Below are 15,336 nucleotides of genomic sequence, written 5' to 3' on the forward strand. Positions count from 1 at the left end.
GAGTTAGTTTGAACTTTAAATGTTATTCTTTACAGTTGAAATCATTTTATCAACCATTTAAAATATGTCCACCACATATCACTATCAATTTACTATTAGGGATATAAACATTGCACATCTTTAATCACTATAAAAGCAGGACATATCATACATACAAGACTTCTAAATGGAATATAGATTAAGTTAAACTCTACACAAACTTAGATAAAAAAGGTGTATATATATATAGTTTTAGTCTGAGGCTAAATCATGGAAAAGGTAAAAGCTACAGTACATAAAACTGCACATTTGTTATTCTTTAAAAGTATTTTTGCATTAGGAAAGATGTCATGGCTGCAAGACGAAGAAGTTTCCATTCCACAAAAGGTATTGAATTACTACACTTTTTACTCAAAATTGGGATAACACCATTAAAAAAGAAAATAAATGGGATAACGGGTCTAGGAGCGCGATTAAAGTCATCGCACATCTGTAATATTTTATGCTGATCACAATCAGACCCTTCCCCTTGCCATTATTTTTGCTTGCAGAAGAGACATTCCTGACTTTAATGTTTACGGTGTTGATCTTTTCACTCTGGTGTTGATCTCTTTACTCTAACGAGCCTTTAAGAATGCAATTTTACAATGTTTGATTGGCTCACATGGTACCAATCAGCTGGGCTCTTGGCTGTCTGAGAAAGGTCAAATGCCAAACTTCAAAACCTTTACAGGCAACAATCTCTGCCACACTGGAATGCAAAGTAAGAAACACTTTAGCTTTCTGCAGCAACATTTGCTTAACCAATGTATTTATTTAAGTCTTGAAACGACAAATTAAAAAAAACGTAATGTCACCACTTGTAAACATAGTTTCAGATCAGCTCTGACAGGTGGCCATTATGGGTCATCCAGTGTAAAAACACCCCCCCCAGGAGCGAAAGGGTAAGGGCTGACAGCAGGACTGGTGTTTATTTCAGGAAGGAGCTCAGATTTGTCAGAGTTGGCATAGCAGGCCGAACCAGAAAGGCTGAAGTCGTCTTCTGGCAGAGCTGCATTCTGGGAGAACGTGGTCAACGCACCATTGGTGTCGGTCGCAGCGGTAGTTGTGGAAGCTGATTGGTCATTTTCAGCCTCTGTGGTGGCCTCAGGGCTGGCAGAAATTGGGGCAGGGGTGATCTCCTCCAGTTTGAGGTATAATGTCCTCAAGGCCAGAGGGATGGACATGGACCTGAGACACAATTCAAAGAAAAGCAAAGTTCATTGGCATTTGTATCTTGTGTTCTATCAAGAAATGTTAAATTACTGCATGTAAGATGGGCAATCTATTAAGAAGGCATCATCATCATCATCTAACATCAGTAAAGTAAGGGATATAACTTTTGAATACACACTTCTTCATAATAGTTGAGAGGTTTTCAACCATAGACGGATCCCCTATTTCTGCCCCAAACAAAGTGCAGGTAATCTGATGAGAATCGGATACATGCACCAGCACTGTGTCAAACGAAGAAATACAAAAAAAGTCACACAAGGCATACACTTTTGCAGAAAAATTCAACGTTGACGTAGATAATGAAATGCTCACAAACAACGAGGGAGTCAGTGTGAGGTCCCTGGAAGGTCACAGAAAAGCTGATGTCAGACTCAGGACGCACTTCAAAGTGTTGGTCACACTCCGAACCTAAGGGGAAAATCCATTATTAAACCATCACATATCTCACTCTAACCTCTTTACCTTCTACACGCTTCTCATTTATCACAACGTACCTCACCATAGATGCATTTCCACCATTATGCTGATGACACCCAGTTCTATGTCTTTACCAAATCCATTACTCGTCCCCTTCAAAGCACTCCGCAATTTCGATCTCTTTTACCGCACTGACCTCATATTCTTACTTTTAAACCTCAGACAGAAGTATTCATCCTCCTAATCCGGTCCAAGCACTGGGCTAGTGGGAGGACAGGGCCTTCTCCATTGCTGCCCCCTCCCCCTAGAGCTCACAACTCAGACATTCAACCCCACTCCCCACTTTCAAAAACCTCACAAAAATGTAAATCTGCTTTTAAAGGTCGCCTATTATACTGTTTTTCATTAATACATTATAAATCTCAGATATACAAAACATGTCTCTGAAGTGTTTGGCTCGAAATACCAAACAGATCATGCCTTGTAGCATCCCATAAACCCCTCTGTTTCAGCCCTGTTTCAATATTATGTGTCTGTTGCTTTAGATGAAAATAAGGAGAGATATTTGTTTAAAAAGAACACAATGTTGATCTAGGGGGAGATTCAGGTGATACGGTGGGAGGGGGTTACCTTGGTTGGTTATTGGCTAATGGTTACACAAGCCAAAAAATCGTTATGACATCATAAAGCTCATTTTCAGACAGGTTTTTATATAAATGGAGCAGGACAAACAATGAACAAATCTTTTTTTCCTGAAACTCTTTACACAGAGGGGACACATGTTTATGTATAAGAGACATGAAAAAGTTGGTTTTGCATAATAGGTGACCTTTAACTTGTCGATGACTGGTCCCGCCCATTCATTTCTTCCCCTTTTAATTGTTGTTGGTGTTTTTATTAACCAATACCAACCAAACTTTGTGTTACCTGTTCCGGTACACTGAGAAGTCATACAGCTCCTCAGCAGGGTGTTGATGACACACTGATGTCGAAGCAGCTCCAGTAGGGCTGGTACATGGGCAGGGTGGGTGAAGGGGATACTGTCCACCACAGCCCCTCTTTGGGCGGGCACCTCCCATGCTGCTCCAGGGAGGATATAACTGTGCATCACACTACCAGGAAGAGGCTGGACAGAAACAGAATTGATTCCCTTCATGTAATCAGAGATGGCAAAAGTACCCACATCCTTTAGAAGTACAGTAACTTGTGTTTAAAATACTCTGGTAAAAGTACTGACTAAACTTCTTAACTCAAGTAAAAGTAAAGAAGTATGGGCTTAGAAATGTACTTAAGTAAAATGTACCCATAACTACCAACAGTTTTAAAGAGTAACTGACCTCCCTTTATATTAACAATAATGTCATTGTTAGCTAATGAATGTTTTGATGCTGAACAACGGCAAAATTACAAAGTTTTCATTGGTCCCTCTTCTTTAGAGAAGACCAGGAAATTATGGATACACGGATCGTGTTCAAATCAATAGGCAGGCACTGACTCTAACTAATAATGATCCCGCCACCAAACACAGATTAAAACTAATGTAACAAAGCTGTTTTGAAAATGTAAGAAGTAGAAAGTACAGGTATTTGTGTTAAAAATGTAAGAAGTAAAAGTAAAAAGTCGTCAGAAAAATAAGTTGTGGAGTAAAGTACTGATACCAGAAAATTGTACTTAGGTACAGTAACTAAGTATTTGTACTCCACTACTTCCCACCTCTCCATGTAATAGAGAGCAAATGTTAAAGCCTGCATAATAATGTAGCTTATATGAACCCAGTTACCTTTCACTTTAAGCAAACACAAATTTGATCATACAAACCGCTGTAAAAATAGCATCCTGCTCATCTAATGTCTCCATGTGGATTTTTGCACTTGGTGAACTACTCATAAGAAGCTTGGGTAAGGCTGCCCACTGCAGGTCAACATCTGGTATGACCACACCTATGAAATATAGAGGGGGAACAAGAGAGCATGGGATGGGCTGATACATCCTAATAGATCATTCTAAAAGTGTAATATTTCAAACTAACCTGTTATTTGTCTGAGCTTGTCGACAAAAGAACACATCATTGGTATTGCTGGCTGCAGTTTGAGGTGAAAGCAGGCAGGCAGCATCTCACTTAATGGCAGTAACACAGGATAACTGCCACAGAGGAGCATAAAACCAGCATTGGCATTCACATTCACAGTGGGGTGTAAAATGAAACATATCCTGTTGAGTGAGCGATTAAACAGCAACATGTTACCCCTGGGGATCCAGCTGTGGAGGCTGTTGGATCACAGAGGCTGTCTGAAGCTTGTGAGGCACATCACTGACATCAACTGTCACCATTGCAGCCTGCACCACCATCTCTCTATCAGTCATTTCTTCCTCTTCTTTGAAAATAAAAAGAGAAGAGATTTTACAAAATAACCTACATTTGGTCTGTTCATGTCTGTAGATTTCTGTCAAATTCACCAAATTACCATTACATGATACCTCAATTGCATATGTAAAAAAAAAACAATATAATTGTCTTTATGTTGGTAATATACTGGGGATGTTTGATGGCAATATCTATTATTACGTTGTTTTTTTTAACCCAGTTACCCTTTAGTGTTGTGTGTGTGGAATTCCTCATTACATGTATTTAAAGGCATTATCATCTTATTCTCTTACACTTACGAGAAATGTCCCACCTCAGTAGAACCTTCATATACCAGACTTTCTAGTTTCATCCTCACCTTTGTTCTGAAGGTTTGCAATGAGGGATTTGTTCATTTATCATTCAGTCTTATTTATTTAAAAAAAAAATGTATACCTACAAATATTTGAAAAAATAGTTTTCTTATAGATCTGTTAAGGGTATTTTCAGATGTATGTAATGATTGAAATAGATATAACATTTGTTCTCCAAAAATTATACAAATGTCACAACAACAAAAAAGATTTGTGCAAATGTAAGCCAATATTTGATATTTATCTGCCTCATTTGCATTTAAAAAAAAAAAAAACACATTTCAGTTAGCTTTGAATTCTTAAAAAAACGATTTGCCTTAGTGAAAGGGAGAGGTGTTGTGGGCCCTATTAAATACTTACGCTCAAAATAGGAATGAGTATAATGCATACAAACATTTAATAGGTTTATAAAGTGAACCAATTTCATTGACCGGAGCAAACATCTTACGTAAATCAGAGGTCTTCATTCCATCAGTTGGGGTGGAATAGAACTGGATAGACAGAGGGCAATCTAAAGTGAAAAATGAAATGTCTATTAACAAAAATATCTTTGAATAGCTTGTGTTTTATGTTTTGTTGGCATAATGTACCTGCTTTTCCAGCAATTAGACACCCAACTCTGCCATTGTTAATCATGTCACCTTGGGCAGAGTCAATTGGCACACTAAAAGCACATATCAATTTGTATTAGTGCTTTCCATGAAATATGATTAATATTCCTATAACAACGGAGCCAGGAAGTATTTGGTATTTTTGCGTGAAGCAATTAATGAAAATCACACAACAACAAGCTCTGTGGTAGTGGTATTTTTAGTTACTCACCATGGTAAAAGTGATATCTGCTCCAAGTCCTTTCCAAGGAATTGCAAAGATGCAAACAATTTTAATTTCTGGTCACTGAGAAAAATAAGACATAAATGCAGAGTTAAATGAGTGCAAGAAGGCCTACAAGTTAACAGCTAAATTAAATGTTAAGATGATGTACTTGTCTCCAGGGATGTTGTACTGGGTGAAGAGGTCTGCCAACTTCATGGCAAACTCAGTGAATTGTTTTAACCTGTGCCCCAAAAAAAGGGCACAATCAGCATCAAAAACTATTTATTTATGTAATAATTTCAATGGCACATCTTTATGCATCAAGCTAAATGTCATCATTTACCTAATTTTGTCAACTTACCTCAGCAGCCACAAAAAGGACTCACTGGGCTGGAAGAAAATTGTATTTTATTACAATGCAGAGTAAAGGGGAATAATGTAATTTGCAGTCTATTCCACTTACAACAGGGGATCCTCCATGTGGGGCCACTTTGACCTCCTCCACCTCGCCACACAGCAGCAACACCACCTCCAGGTAAAACATATCGGCTGTCAGGTAGCATGTGGCCTCAGTGATGTGAAAGCCCATTCTAGGGAGGATAACATGTGTGCCAACACGTTTTATTACAAGAGGAATTAAGCTATATAATGAGCTTGTTGATAAAAAAGTAGACCAATAAAATAGTTATTGTAGGGCTCTTCAGTCACATATCAAAAGCCCTATAAATACCCTTGTTGTTTAGCAATCATTTCCAGACGAGACCTCATGGTATTCAAAGAGGACACTGAAACATAGAAAGGCAGACATACTCACATGGTAGAATGTCATACAATCGTACACCGAATTATTGGTTTATTGTTTGTTTACCATTTACCACTTCCTGGAGCCGTTCCAAGGATCTAAGCAGCGGCACACATGGTCGGGAGGCATCTTTTGGTCTGTCCTATTGGGGGACAAAGGGAAGAAAACACAACAATGAACCAGTTGTGTAGTCGTCCTTGTGTAACAGTCTCTGGTGCTCGCAGCCCCTCCCATGACACCACAGCGAAGGAAAATGTAGGCTTTTGGAAGCTTTGCACTTAGGGATGGGTATGTTTTTAAACACCATGGGAGGCTGCCACGCCTGGGTTTGTCAAATGAAAACTGACACTGTCCTTTCTGAGAGGCCTGGGTCTATAAAGTCCTCATCAGCATCACTGCCGGCAAAAACTGCATGACTAAGCCTGGCTGCCTTATCACCTTGGTCAACACATCACTTCAGTGCACCAAGTAATCAAGTTTCTTTACGACACAGACCACTGCCAAGCTCCACTTTGTATTAATGCAAAAGTACTATCTGACCCACTGCTCCACCCATGACAAATCTAAAAGAGAAACACACCCTTTCGTAAACTCGGCTTACGAGTCGGCATAGCAGTGCAAAACACATTTAAAGCATTTTCAACACTTTTTGTTAAGTGTAAAAGAGTAGTAAAGTATAAATATAGAAACATAAAAAACAACTTTTGTTTTGTTACAAAAGGCTCCCTACTCATGCCATGTGGTTGAAGGGATTCCAAACAACCCTCAATGCACAAACTTATGAAACAACAAAGGCGTGTGTGTTTCAGGATAGATGAGCTCAGTGCGTGGCCACACCAGTTCCTGATCTCCAACAAGACATCACATTAGATAAGCCCTCTAGTAAAAAGTACAATAGCTTGTTTAACCAATCGTCTATTTTTTCTGCTTTTAACTAATAAAAGAGCACACTTTTAAATAACCAGGACAAAGGGAATTGTAAACTCTAGTTTTTCAATGTGGAATTTAAACAAAGGGAGTAGCCTAAGCTAAAATGAGAATGAAACAGAGATAGTTTTCTTTTCATTGCAGTTTCTTACCATGCATCTTCGGACAAGCTGAAAGGTTTCTTTCCATGTCTTTTCTGCAAATTTCAAGTGCAGATCAGAGATTATGGACTTCATGACTAAAGCATTTGCCTACAAAAACAGAACAAAAGTATATCAAAACATAAAACTACAACATCCACACCATTTCAAACGGACTTTAATCAATTTTAGGGACCTTTAAAGTATATCTTTGGGTTACAAACAAATAGACTACTTTTTGTGTTTGAAATCAATAATAAAGGTCTGTAGGCCTAATTAAAAACAGGAACTTTAAATCAACATTACCTGGCACTTCAAAGCCTGCGTTACTCTGACTTGAAAGAGGCTTTTTACTTGAACAAACGTGCCAGCATTTATGTAGATTACCAATTATTCAATTAGCCTACCATGCATCCACTGTCGGTCATCTTTTTGTTATGTTATACCACGAAACCAAATCACTAAAACAACTCAGAAATAATATTATTAATCATTACATGTTACATCGTTAGTGATACATTGATGTTACATTGGCACACAAAGTGAAGCTGAGTGGTATCTGGTTCTCCCATGCGGGCGGGCGTTGTCAGACAGAGCCAAGCCTCACAGGATGTGTGCACTCAGTCTGCTGCTAAGTCTCTGGAGTTAGCTAGGGAGCTAGCCATGAGCTAACAAGTAGCTAGCTGAGACTTCTCGTTCTGCCACCATAATTCAACCTTTGTCAAACGCCGTGCCAAGGTGAATACTGTCTTATTTAAAGGTAGGTGGTGTTATTCATAAGAAGGCAACTGTTGTAAAGCTTGCTGCGGTCATGTCTGCTCTTCGTTTATTTTAACGTTGTATATTTCAGTTGTGATTAGCTGCTTGTTATCGCTTGCTAGCCATTTTGACTGTGTGGCCAAAGTAGCTGGCTAGCGAGGATCGATTAAACATCTGTTGCTAGGTATCGGATTTTAATGATTTGTCTTTTGTGCGTTATCTGAGCTGCTACCTTCATGTTCGACTTCCTCACATGTTAATTCATGTCCAGCTGACGTAAGCTTGTTAGCCACATCACCCACTGTACCTGCTAGCTTGATTACCTGCTGTTGACATGTCCCCAGCTTTAGTTAACATGATAATTAGCACATTGTGCGTTTATATTCATTATTTCAGTCATCTTTTGTTGTAATGATGAGGCAGAATTGTCAGTTTTTAAGCTGACAGCATAGAATATTGTTTTGTTTTTTTGAAGTGCCATTGCTATTAACGTTATTTACCCAGTTCCATAATTCTAAATACATGTCTTAAGCGTTTATGATACAGCCAATGGATGAAATGTAATAAACGTTACTGTAAATCACTATTTCGAGGTCCTATACCTATATACTTACTGTCCTCATTGTCAACGTGTCCTAAAGACTTATTATTAAAAATTAAAAATATTGCATGTTGACCGATACATAACATCATATGGCGTTTTATCAAGTGTAGAAGAGAAACGTTTACATTATGGGGTTTAAAATGGTTGAAGTAAAGGATATTGCTTCCTATACTACATCGTAAATATTGACTTTAAGTGCATACACTCCCTTTGGTAATTTGTTTAATTAATGACCTATTGGCTATATTCCCATTTGAATCCCTGATTCTCAGAAGTCTGGGTGGGCCTGTGTTAGGGGAAAAGCATCAAGACGGACTTCTGGACATCATGGTATTCCCATAGACTGTCCAGTATGACATACTGACCACTAAATGGCTTCTGCTTATGTCAGATTTCATCCTGTCTTGTCAACGTTTGGAAAATACTGCCAGATGTTATGCAGAAGCTTTAAAACAAGTTATATTTATTTCCTAAATGGCTTTCACAGGTTTCTCTTCGACTAGTGGAATTTGCCTACTGTTTGTCAAGAGGTAGTAGATAAATTTGCTTATCCATATGTCATCGGGTTTCCCCAAAGGATGCCACAAGCGGGGTTTTTTTGCATTTATTTTACGGTTGTCTGACATCTAGCATGTTAACGTCGGTTGCAAAATATGCATATAAATAATTCAAAATTCTGTCAGATGTGTTTGTGTCAAACTTTAATGTTGATGCAGGTATTTTTGTTTGGGTCACCCAAATAATTTCTGCACATTGTATCAGTATTCTTTATTTTTAAGTAAATAATGATGTTCCTATGACTTCTTTGTCTTTGTGATTCACAAATATTACCTATAGCTAGGTTAGGGGTTCTGTAGGCCCAGGGAGAAGTGGTAGTATTTAAATACTGATTTATTTAGCAGTTTCTAGTAGGGCCGCTCAATTCATCGTATTTTAATCGCAATTACGATTTTGGCTTGCAACGATTACGAAAACAACGTCATCGAAATAAAATGATTTTTCTTTTTGTATTGGTTTTCAGTTGAATTATACTTAAAGTTCAGGGTAATCAACTGTTGAAAACATACTGTTCAAATTTTATTTTTTCAATAAATGGATGTTTTCAAAGTAAATGGATAATCGATTTTAATAATCGTGATATCAATTATTGACCCAAATAATCGAGATTATGATTTTTTGCCATAATCGAGCAGCCCTAATTTCTAGTTCCATCGGTCATTATAACAACAGTGCTTCTTGCTGTAGTCTTAACTGTGGAAGAGAATTATCATCTGCACTACATATTTAGTGTAATGGCTCTTATTGTATTACTATGGGACACAATGAAGTATAGGAATCTACCTGCAGACATGTTATCTATAGCCTCGTAAATGATAAGATATCTAAGGATTTCTTCTCTCTTTTTTTCCCCTCAAGGAACTTCCCTGCACCGCCAGCTTCACCTTGAACTTCATCCCTTTCACACTTGGATCTCCTCCTAGACAGAGCTATGGCAGCTGCTAAGCCAAAGGGGCAGAACTCTCTAGCCCTTCACAAAGTGATAATGGTGGGCAGTGGAGGGGTGGGGAAATCAGCCCTCACACTCCAGTTCATGTATGATGAGGTGAGCAGCTTGCACAACAACAGTCGAGTACATTTCAAATACGTTAAGGTAGAAAGCGTTTCTTTTTTTAATGGACATGACATGTTATATTTCCCCCCTTGTAGTTTGTTGAAGACTATGAGCCCACCAAAGCAGACAGTTACAGGAAGAAAGTGGTGCTGGACGGAGAGGAGGTACAGATCGACATCCTGGACACAGCTGGACAAGAAGACTATGCAGCCATTCGAGATAACTACTTCCGCAGCGGCGAGGGTTTCCTCTGCGTGTTTTCCATCACAGAACTGGAATCATTTGCAGCAACAGTTGACTTCAGGTCCAGCAGCATCACATATTACATCATAGCAGTTTTCCATCCAATATAATTTAACGACATAATATATCATTCCTCTGCTAAAATACATAAACAGTCTATGCTCTTTTGGCATTTTGGAACATTAAAGGCTGTATTTTCTACTATCTGACCTCATACTCTTCAGCGAGCCTGTTTATTTTACATAATTCACGGCTGATTGACCTTTCTCTTTTTGCAGAGAGCAGATTCTGCGAGTGAAGGAGGATGAGAATGTGCCCTTCCTCTTGGTTGGTAACAAATCAGATTTGGACGATCGACGGCAGGTTAGCGCAGAGGAGGCGAAGGCACGTGCTGAGCAGTGGGGCGTGTGCTACGTGGAGACTTCTGCCAAAACCCGGGCTAATGTCGACAAGGTATGCTAGCTTAGCATTCCTCGCTAAATATGCCGTTTATTATGAGCAAACAGAGGAACTATATTTTGTGGGTTTTTTTCACAGGTGTTCTTTGACCTGATGAGGGAGATCCGAGCGAGGAAAATGGAGGACAGCAAAGAGAAAAACGGGAAGAAGAAAAGTAAAAGTTTGGCTAAGAGAATTAGAGAGAGATGTTGTATTTTATAGTGGCAAACAAGGGCAGGATAGCTGCTTATGTACATACACATTTCTCAGACTTTTGCATTTATTTTGTGCCCACACCTGACCATGACTTTCTGTTCCTGGCTAACAGGACATCTGACCGTGTGTCAGTAAGGTGGCACTCCATTGATAGCTCTAACTTTGTATGTGCTGACACTCCAAATCATTTATGTACCCTCCCCTACTCTGACCAAGTTACAGAGTGTAATACGTGGATGGTGTTTGATGTAGGCCTACGCTTGACAAGGGGCTTAAGCTGTGAAATGTTACGAAACCTTTCATTGTAAAGTTTGATGTGTATAATATATTCAGACAACTGTGCGGATACGAAGTGATAGAGCCAAGGTTTGAATGGGCGGAAATTGTAAATGAAGATTGGTAAAGAAATAAGTGAACAGACTCAGCAATGAAGTGTCAACCCAGAATTCAGTGCCACCAAGGAAATGTATGTCGCACTGGTGAATCTATGAAGCATTTTAATTGAAGGGTTGTTCAAGTCAAAATTGCACTCCATTTCTATTTGTTGAATTACACCTGGATTTTATTATGTGGTAAGGTTATGACCACATTTTTAGCTGTGAAGTCAAACTCTCCCCTTCCTTTCATGTTCTCTATCAACCAGTGTAAGATGAGCACATTAATGTTTCATCTTTCTTTCCCCTTTGTGTCACTTTGAGTCTTCAAATGCACAACTGATCATTACCCTAAAATCTGTGAGGGAACACTTAAACTTCTTTCAACAGAAGTTTAACTTCATTGCCTTTTTTGTTTGCGATCAAGGAATGCCTGGTGCTCTGATAAAAGGCGATTCCATAACACTACATGATGTTTTTAAACGCAACCTAAAGTTGATCAAATAAATTGCTACCAGTCATGTAAAGATTTATTTTGCCAATTTTACTTTTCCTGGCCCAGACTTTTAATCCCAAACATTTTCTCAATACGGACTTGTGTTGAGATAACTTAGTGGAATTATGCATTTTAAGGCATACACAAAATGAATGCAAGCTTTGTAGCAGAAAGGTGGTCAGCTCTCAGTCACCAAAGAGAAGTGCTAGCTAGTACAAACAAGTGCCCACTTATTAATGGAACTGAAGGGCAACTTGCTATCGTGAGCGCGAAGGGGAAGCACAGCAGTGTTTTTGTCTTTGGCAAAGAGGAACTTATTGAATTGAATTGCGAAGGACCTGGGGGGAAAATTGCAAAGTAACGAGGGATTCAGTAATTCATGTACAGTGCATCACTGTTGCCTCTGTCCATTGTGAATGTGACCCCCCCCCCCCACCCCCCCATGCCCTTCCTGTTTGCCTGTAATCTTAGCCTGCCATGATGTGCAGAGTTTGGAGGTCGTTGACGGTCTACTTTGTTTACCTTTGTTACATTTTGTGCAAGGCTTCCAGTTGTTATAAAGCTGTAGTAGCATCTTCATGAAATTCCTCTTGTAGCTCGTGTACTATTATTTTAGCAGTGTAAACATTGGCAACATAAGAAATTCATCCGTAATTAACACCTAAAATTGCATAGACCAAACCGCACTGTGAAATATGCCCCTCAACTCTCTTACTTTCCCTTTATGACTGAGACACTCTTTTTCTTTTAACTTATTTAAAGTAATTTATTTTTCAAAGGCTGACCATCGTTCAGAAATGGTTACCTCGTTTCACTCCAGAGTAAATGTTTGTGTGTGACGCGTTGCTAACAACAGCTCACCATTTACATTACAGGATGTCCAACGCTGGAGTCTATGCAAAAGAGTGATTGTTACTGCAAAGGGCAAGAGACTATGAAACTGGGAAACATTTCTAAAGCGTTTCAGTGAGTGCACTAGAAGCACTTCAGCTTAGAAAACCTTACATCGTTAAAACATATTTTTACATTTATAAATAAATCATGTTGATTCCTTTGATATTATCAGTTCCTGGTTTTGATTACAGGCTTTGATTGTCTTATATGTCACTGTGTAAATTGTACAAAAATGACAGTAATGCAAAAGAATGTCTGGTATTTGTTGTTAACTGAAAAGCACACTGTAGAAAGACTTGGGAGTTTACAGATATGTGAGTGAATATGTATGTGAACTTATGGCAATAGAATGTTAAAGTAATTTGGGTTAATTTGCTCAAGGGTTAACCTCCACTATATAAATGATTGAAACACATCTGATGGTTGGAATGATGCAGAAACTGACAGTTATAATCACAGTCTGGTAGGCTTCCTTAGCTTATGGACATTACATGTGTCTGCATTGTTAAAGAATACAGAAGCTACTTTTGGTAAAGTGACCACCATAGTGCTTGCTTACTCTAACATTTGCTTAACACAGTCTTAATTCTTGTTTCAGTACTTCTCTTCAGAAGAAAACACTAATTATGTTTCTTTGTCTTCATGTTAATAGACTTGATGGCCCAAATATTTTCAAGGGTGATACTAAACTGATATTGTGTGAAAACTATGAGCAAACTGTCCTACTGGGTATTGAAGTAGCTTTTACTGTGATTTAACTACCCTTGGAAGAAAGAAAATGTACCTATGTCTATGATTGGATGGTTGTATGTATGACATCAACAACATGTTTTCTTCCTATTTTAGAACATAACCACTAATGTAGCCCGTCTATCTGTTTGTGAATGCAAGAGGTGAAGCTTACATTTCAGTTAATTTTTTTTGTGAGTTATATGAAAAATGGCAAATAAAATGGATATTACTAATAATATTTTCCAAATGTATTCAGATTTTGTGTGTGATGTTTTCTTGACCTATTACAATGAGGAGTGACTGATTGTTGTGCTGCTCACATTTATGGGAACAGGCTGAATACCACCACCTGGTGACTGACCTATGATCACACAAAAGTGAATTTAAATATATGTTCACTCTATTGTGTTATTGTTTATGTTATTTAGGTAGGCAGTTTTTGATGCAACATTTGACAACCCCAAAGTATGTAGAAGTATAATGTATGCACAAGCACATACACTGAACAAAAATATAAATGCAACACTTTTGTTTTTGCTCCCATTTTTCATGAGATGAACTCAAAGATCTAAAACATTTTCTATATACACAAAATAACCATTTCTCTCAAATATTGTTCACAAATCTGAAAAAATCTGTGATAGTGAGCACTTCTCCTTTGCCGAGATAATCCATCCCACCTCACAGGTGTGGCATATCAAGATGCTGATTAGACAGCATGATTATTGCACAGGTGTGCCTTAGGCTGGCCACAATAAAAGGCCACTCTAAAAATGTTCAGTTTTATCACACAGCACAATGCTACAGTTGTCGCAAGTTTTGAGGGAGCGTGCAATTGGCATGCTGACAGCAGGAATGTCCACCAGAGCTGTTGCCCATGAATTGAATGTTCATTTTTCTACCATAAGCCGTCTCCAAAAGCGTTTCAGAGAATTTGGCAGTACATCCAACCGGCCTCACAACCGCAGACCACGTGTAACCACACCAGCCCAGGACCCTCCACATCCAGCATGTTCACCTCCAAGATCGTCTGAGACCAGCCACTCGGACAGCTGCTGCAACAATCGGTTTGCATAACCAAAGAATTTCTGCACAAACTGTCAGAAACCGTCTCAGGGAAGCTCATCTGCATGCTCGTCGTCCTCATCGGGGTCTCGACCTGACTCCGGTTCGTCGTCGTAACCGACTTGAGTGGGCAAATGCTCACATTCGATGGCGTCTGGCACGTTGGAGAGGTGTTCTCTTCACGGATGAATCCCGGTTTTCACTGTTCAGGGCAGATGGCAGACAGCGTGTGTGGCGTCGTGTGGGTGAGCGGTTTTCTGATGTCAATGTTGTGAATCGAGTGGCCCATGGTGGTGGTGGGGTTATGGTATGGGCAGGCGTATGTTATGGACGACAAACACAGGTGCATTTTATTGATGGCATTGTGAATGCACAGAGATACAGTGATGAGATCCTGAGGCCCATTGTTGTGCCATTCATCCACGACCATCACCTCATGTTGCAGCATGATAATGCACGGCCCCATGTTGCAAGGATCTGTACACAATTCCTGGAGGCTGAAAACATCCCAGTGCTTGCATGGCCAGCATACTCACCGGACATGTCACCCATTGAGCATGTTTGGGATGCTCTGGATCGGCGTATACGACAGCGTGTTCCAGTTCCTGCCAATATCCAGCAACTTCGCACAGCCATTGAAGAGGAGTGGACCAACATTCCACAGGCCATAATCAACAACCTGATCAACTCTATGCGAAGGAGATGTTTTGCACTGCGTGAGGCAAATGGTGGTCACACCAGATACTGACTTTCGGACCCCCCCAGACCCCCCCAATAAAGCAAAACTGCACGTTTCAGAGTGGCCTTTTATTGTGGCCAGCCTAAGGCA

General features: G+C 39.3%; 2 protein-coding genes across 6 annotated transcripts; one reads left to right on the forward strand and one right to left on the reverse strand.

The window, feature by feature from the left end:
• Positions 1–242: 242 nt before the first annotated feature.
• On the reverse strand, positions 243–7,500 carry zgc:111976 (uncharacterized protein LOC553663 homolog). 3 transcript variants are annotated; one of them, XM_034214093.1, is made up of 17 exons: positions 7,381–7,493; positions 7,087–7,185; positions 6,074–6,149; positions 5,936–5,990; positions 5,669–5,795; positions 5,567–5,595; positions 5,375–5,446; positions 5,212–5,286; positions 4,980–5,053; positions 4,838–4,900; positions 3,917–4,046; positions 3,701–3,813; positions 3,490–3,611; positions 2,599–2,797; positions 1,567–1,662; positions 1,373–1,475; positions 243–1,209 (listed from the first exon to the last, which is right to left on the reverse strand). In XM_034214093.1, exons 2-17 carry the CDS (start codon positions 7,168–7,170, stop codon positions 879–881), a joined length of 1,749 nt encoding a protein of 582 aa, XP_034069984.1. In that variant the 5' UTR covers positions 7,171–7,185; positions 7,381–7,493; the 3' UTR covers positions 243–878. The 3 variants fall into 3 exon arrangements, with proteins under 3 accessions (XP_034069984.1, XP_034069985.1, XP_034069983.1); XM_034214094.1 differs by having other exon boundaries at positions 879–1,209; positions 3,917–4,043; positions 7,381–7,500; XM_034214092.1 differs by lacking the exon at positions 7,381–7,493 and adding an exon at positions 7,271–7,324 and having other exon boundaries at positions 879–1,209.
• A 147-nt stretch (positions 7,501–7,647) lies between these two features.
• On the forward strand, positions 7,648–13,693 carry ralaa (v-ral simian leukemia viral oncogene homolog Aa (ras related)). 3 transcript variants are annotated; one of them, XM_034214095.1, is made up of 5 exons: positions 7,648–7,834; positions 9,854–10,040; positions 10,145–10,353; positions 10,571–10,745; positions 10,830–13,693. In XM_034214095.1, the coding sequence occupies exons 2-5, from the start codon at positions 9,927–9,929 to the stop codon at positions 10,950–10,952; spliced, it is 621 nt and encodes a 206-aa protein (XP_034069986.1). In that variant the 5' UTR covers positions 7,648–7,834; positions 9,854–9,926; the 3' UTR covers positions 10,953–13,693. The 3 variants fall into 3 exon arrangements, with proteins under 3 accessions (XP_034069986.1, XP_034069987.1, XP_034069988.1); XM_034214096.1 differs by having other exon boundaries at positions 7,648–7,833; positions 9,869–10,040; XM_034214097.1 differs by having other exon boundaries at positions 7,671–7,812.
• Positions 13,694–15,336: the final 1,643 nt, after the last annotated feature.

This window comes from Gymnodraco acuticeps, unplaced genomic scaffold (genome assembly GCF_902827175.1).
Source record: "Gymnodraco acuticeps unplaced genomic scaffold, fGymAcu1.1, whole genome shotgun sequence".
NCBI classification, from domain to species: Eukaryota; Metazoa; Chordata; class Actinopteri; order Perciformes; family Bathydraconidae; genus Gymnodraco; species Gymnodraco acuticeps.

What these genes read in the sequence shown, in the direction of transcription:
- zgc:111976 (XM_034214093.1), bottom strand. Translation starts at nt 7,170, where the DNA reads ATGAAGTCCATAATCTCTGATCTGCACTTGAAATTTGCAGAAAAGACA. An exon ending in TTCTCAGTGTACCGGAACAG is followed by an intron (nt 1,663 to 2,598) that starts GTAACACAAAGT and finishes TTTTCCCCTTAG; the next exon opens with GTTCGGAGTGTGACCAACAC. An exon ending in CTCTCAACTATTATGAAGAA is followed by an intron (nt 1,210 to 1,372) that starts GTGTGTATTCAA and finishes ATTGTGTCTCAG; the next exon opens with GTCCATGTCCATCCCTCTGG.
- ralaa (XM_034214095.1), top strand. Translation starts at nt 9,927, where the DNA reads ATGGCAGCTGCTAAGCCAAAGGGGCAGAACTCTCTAGCCCTTCACAAA. An exon ending in TCCAGTTCATGTATGATGAG is followed by an intron (nt 10,041 to 10,144) that starts GTGAGCAGCTTG and finishes CCCCCCTTGTAG; the next exon opens with TTTGTTGAAGACTATGAGCC. An exon ending in GCAGCAACAGTTGACTTCAG is followed by an intron (nt 10,354 to 10,570) that starts GTCCAGCAGCAT and finishes CTCTTTTTGCAG; the next exon opens with AGAGCAGATTCTGCGAGTGA.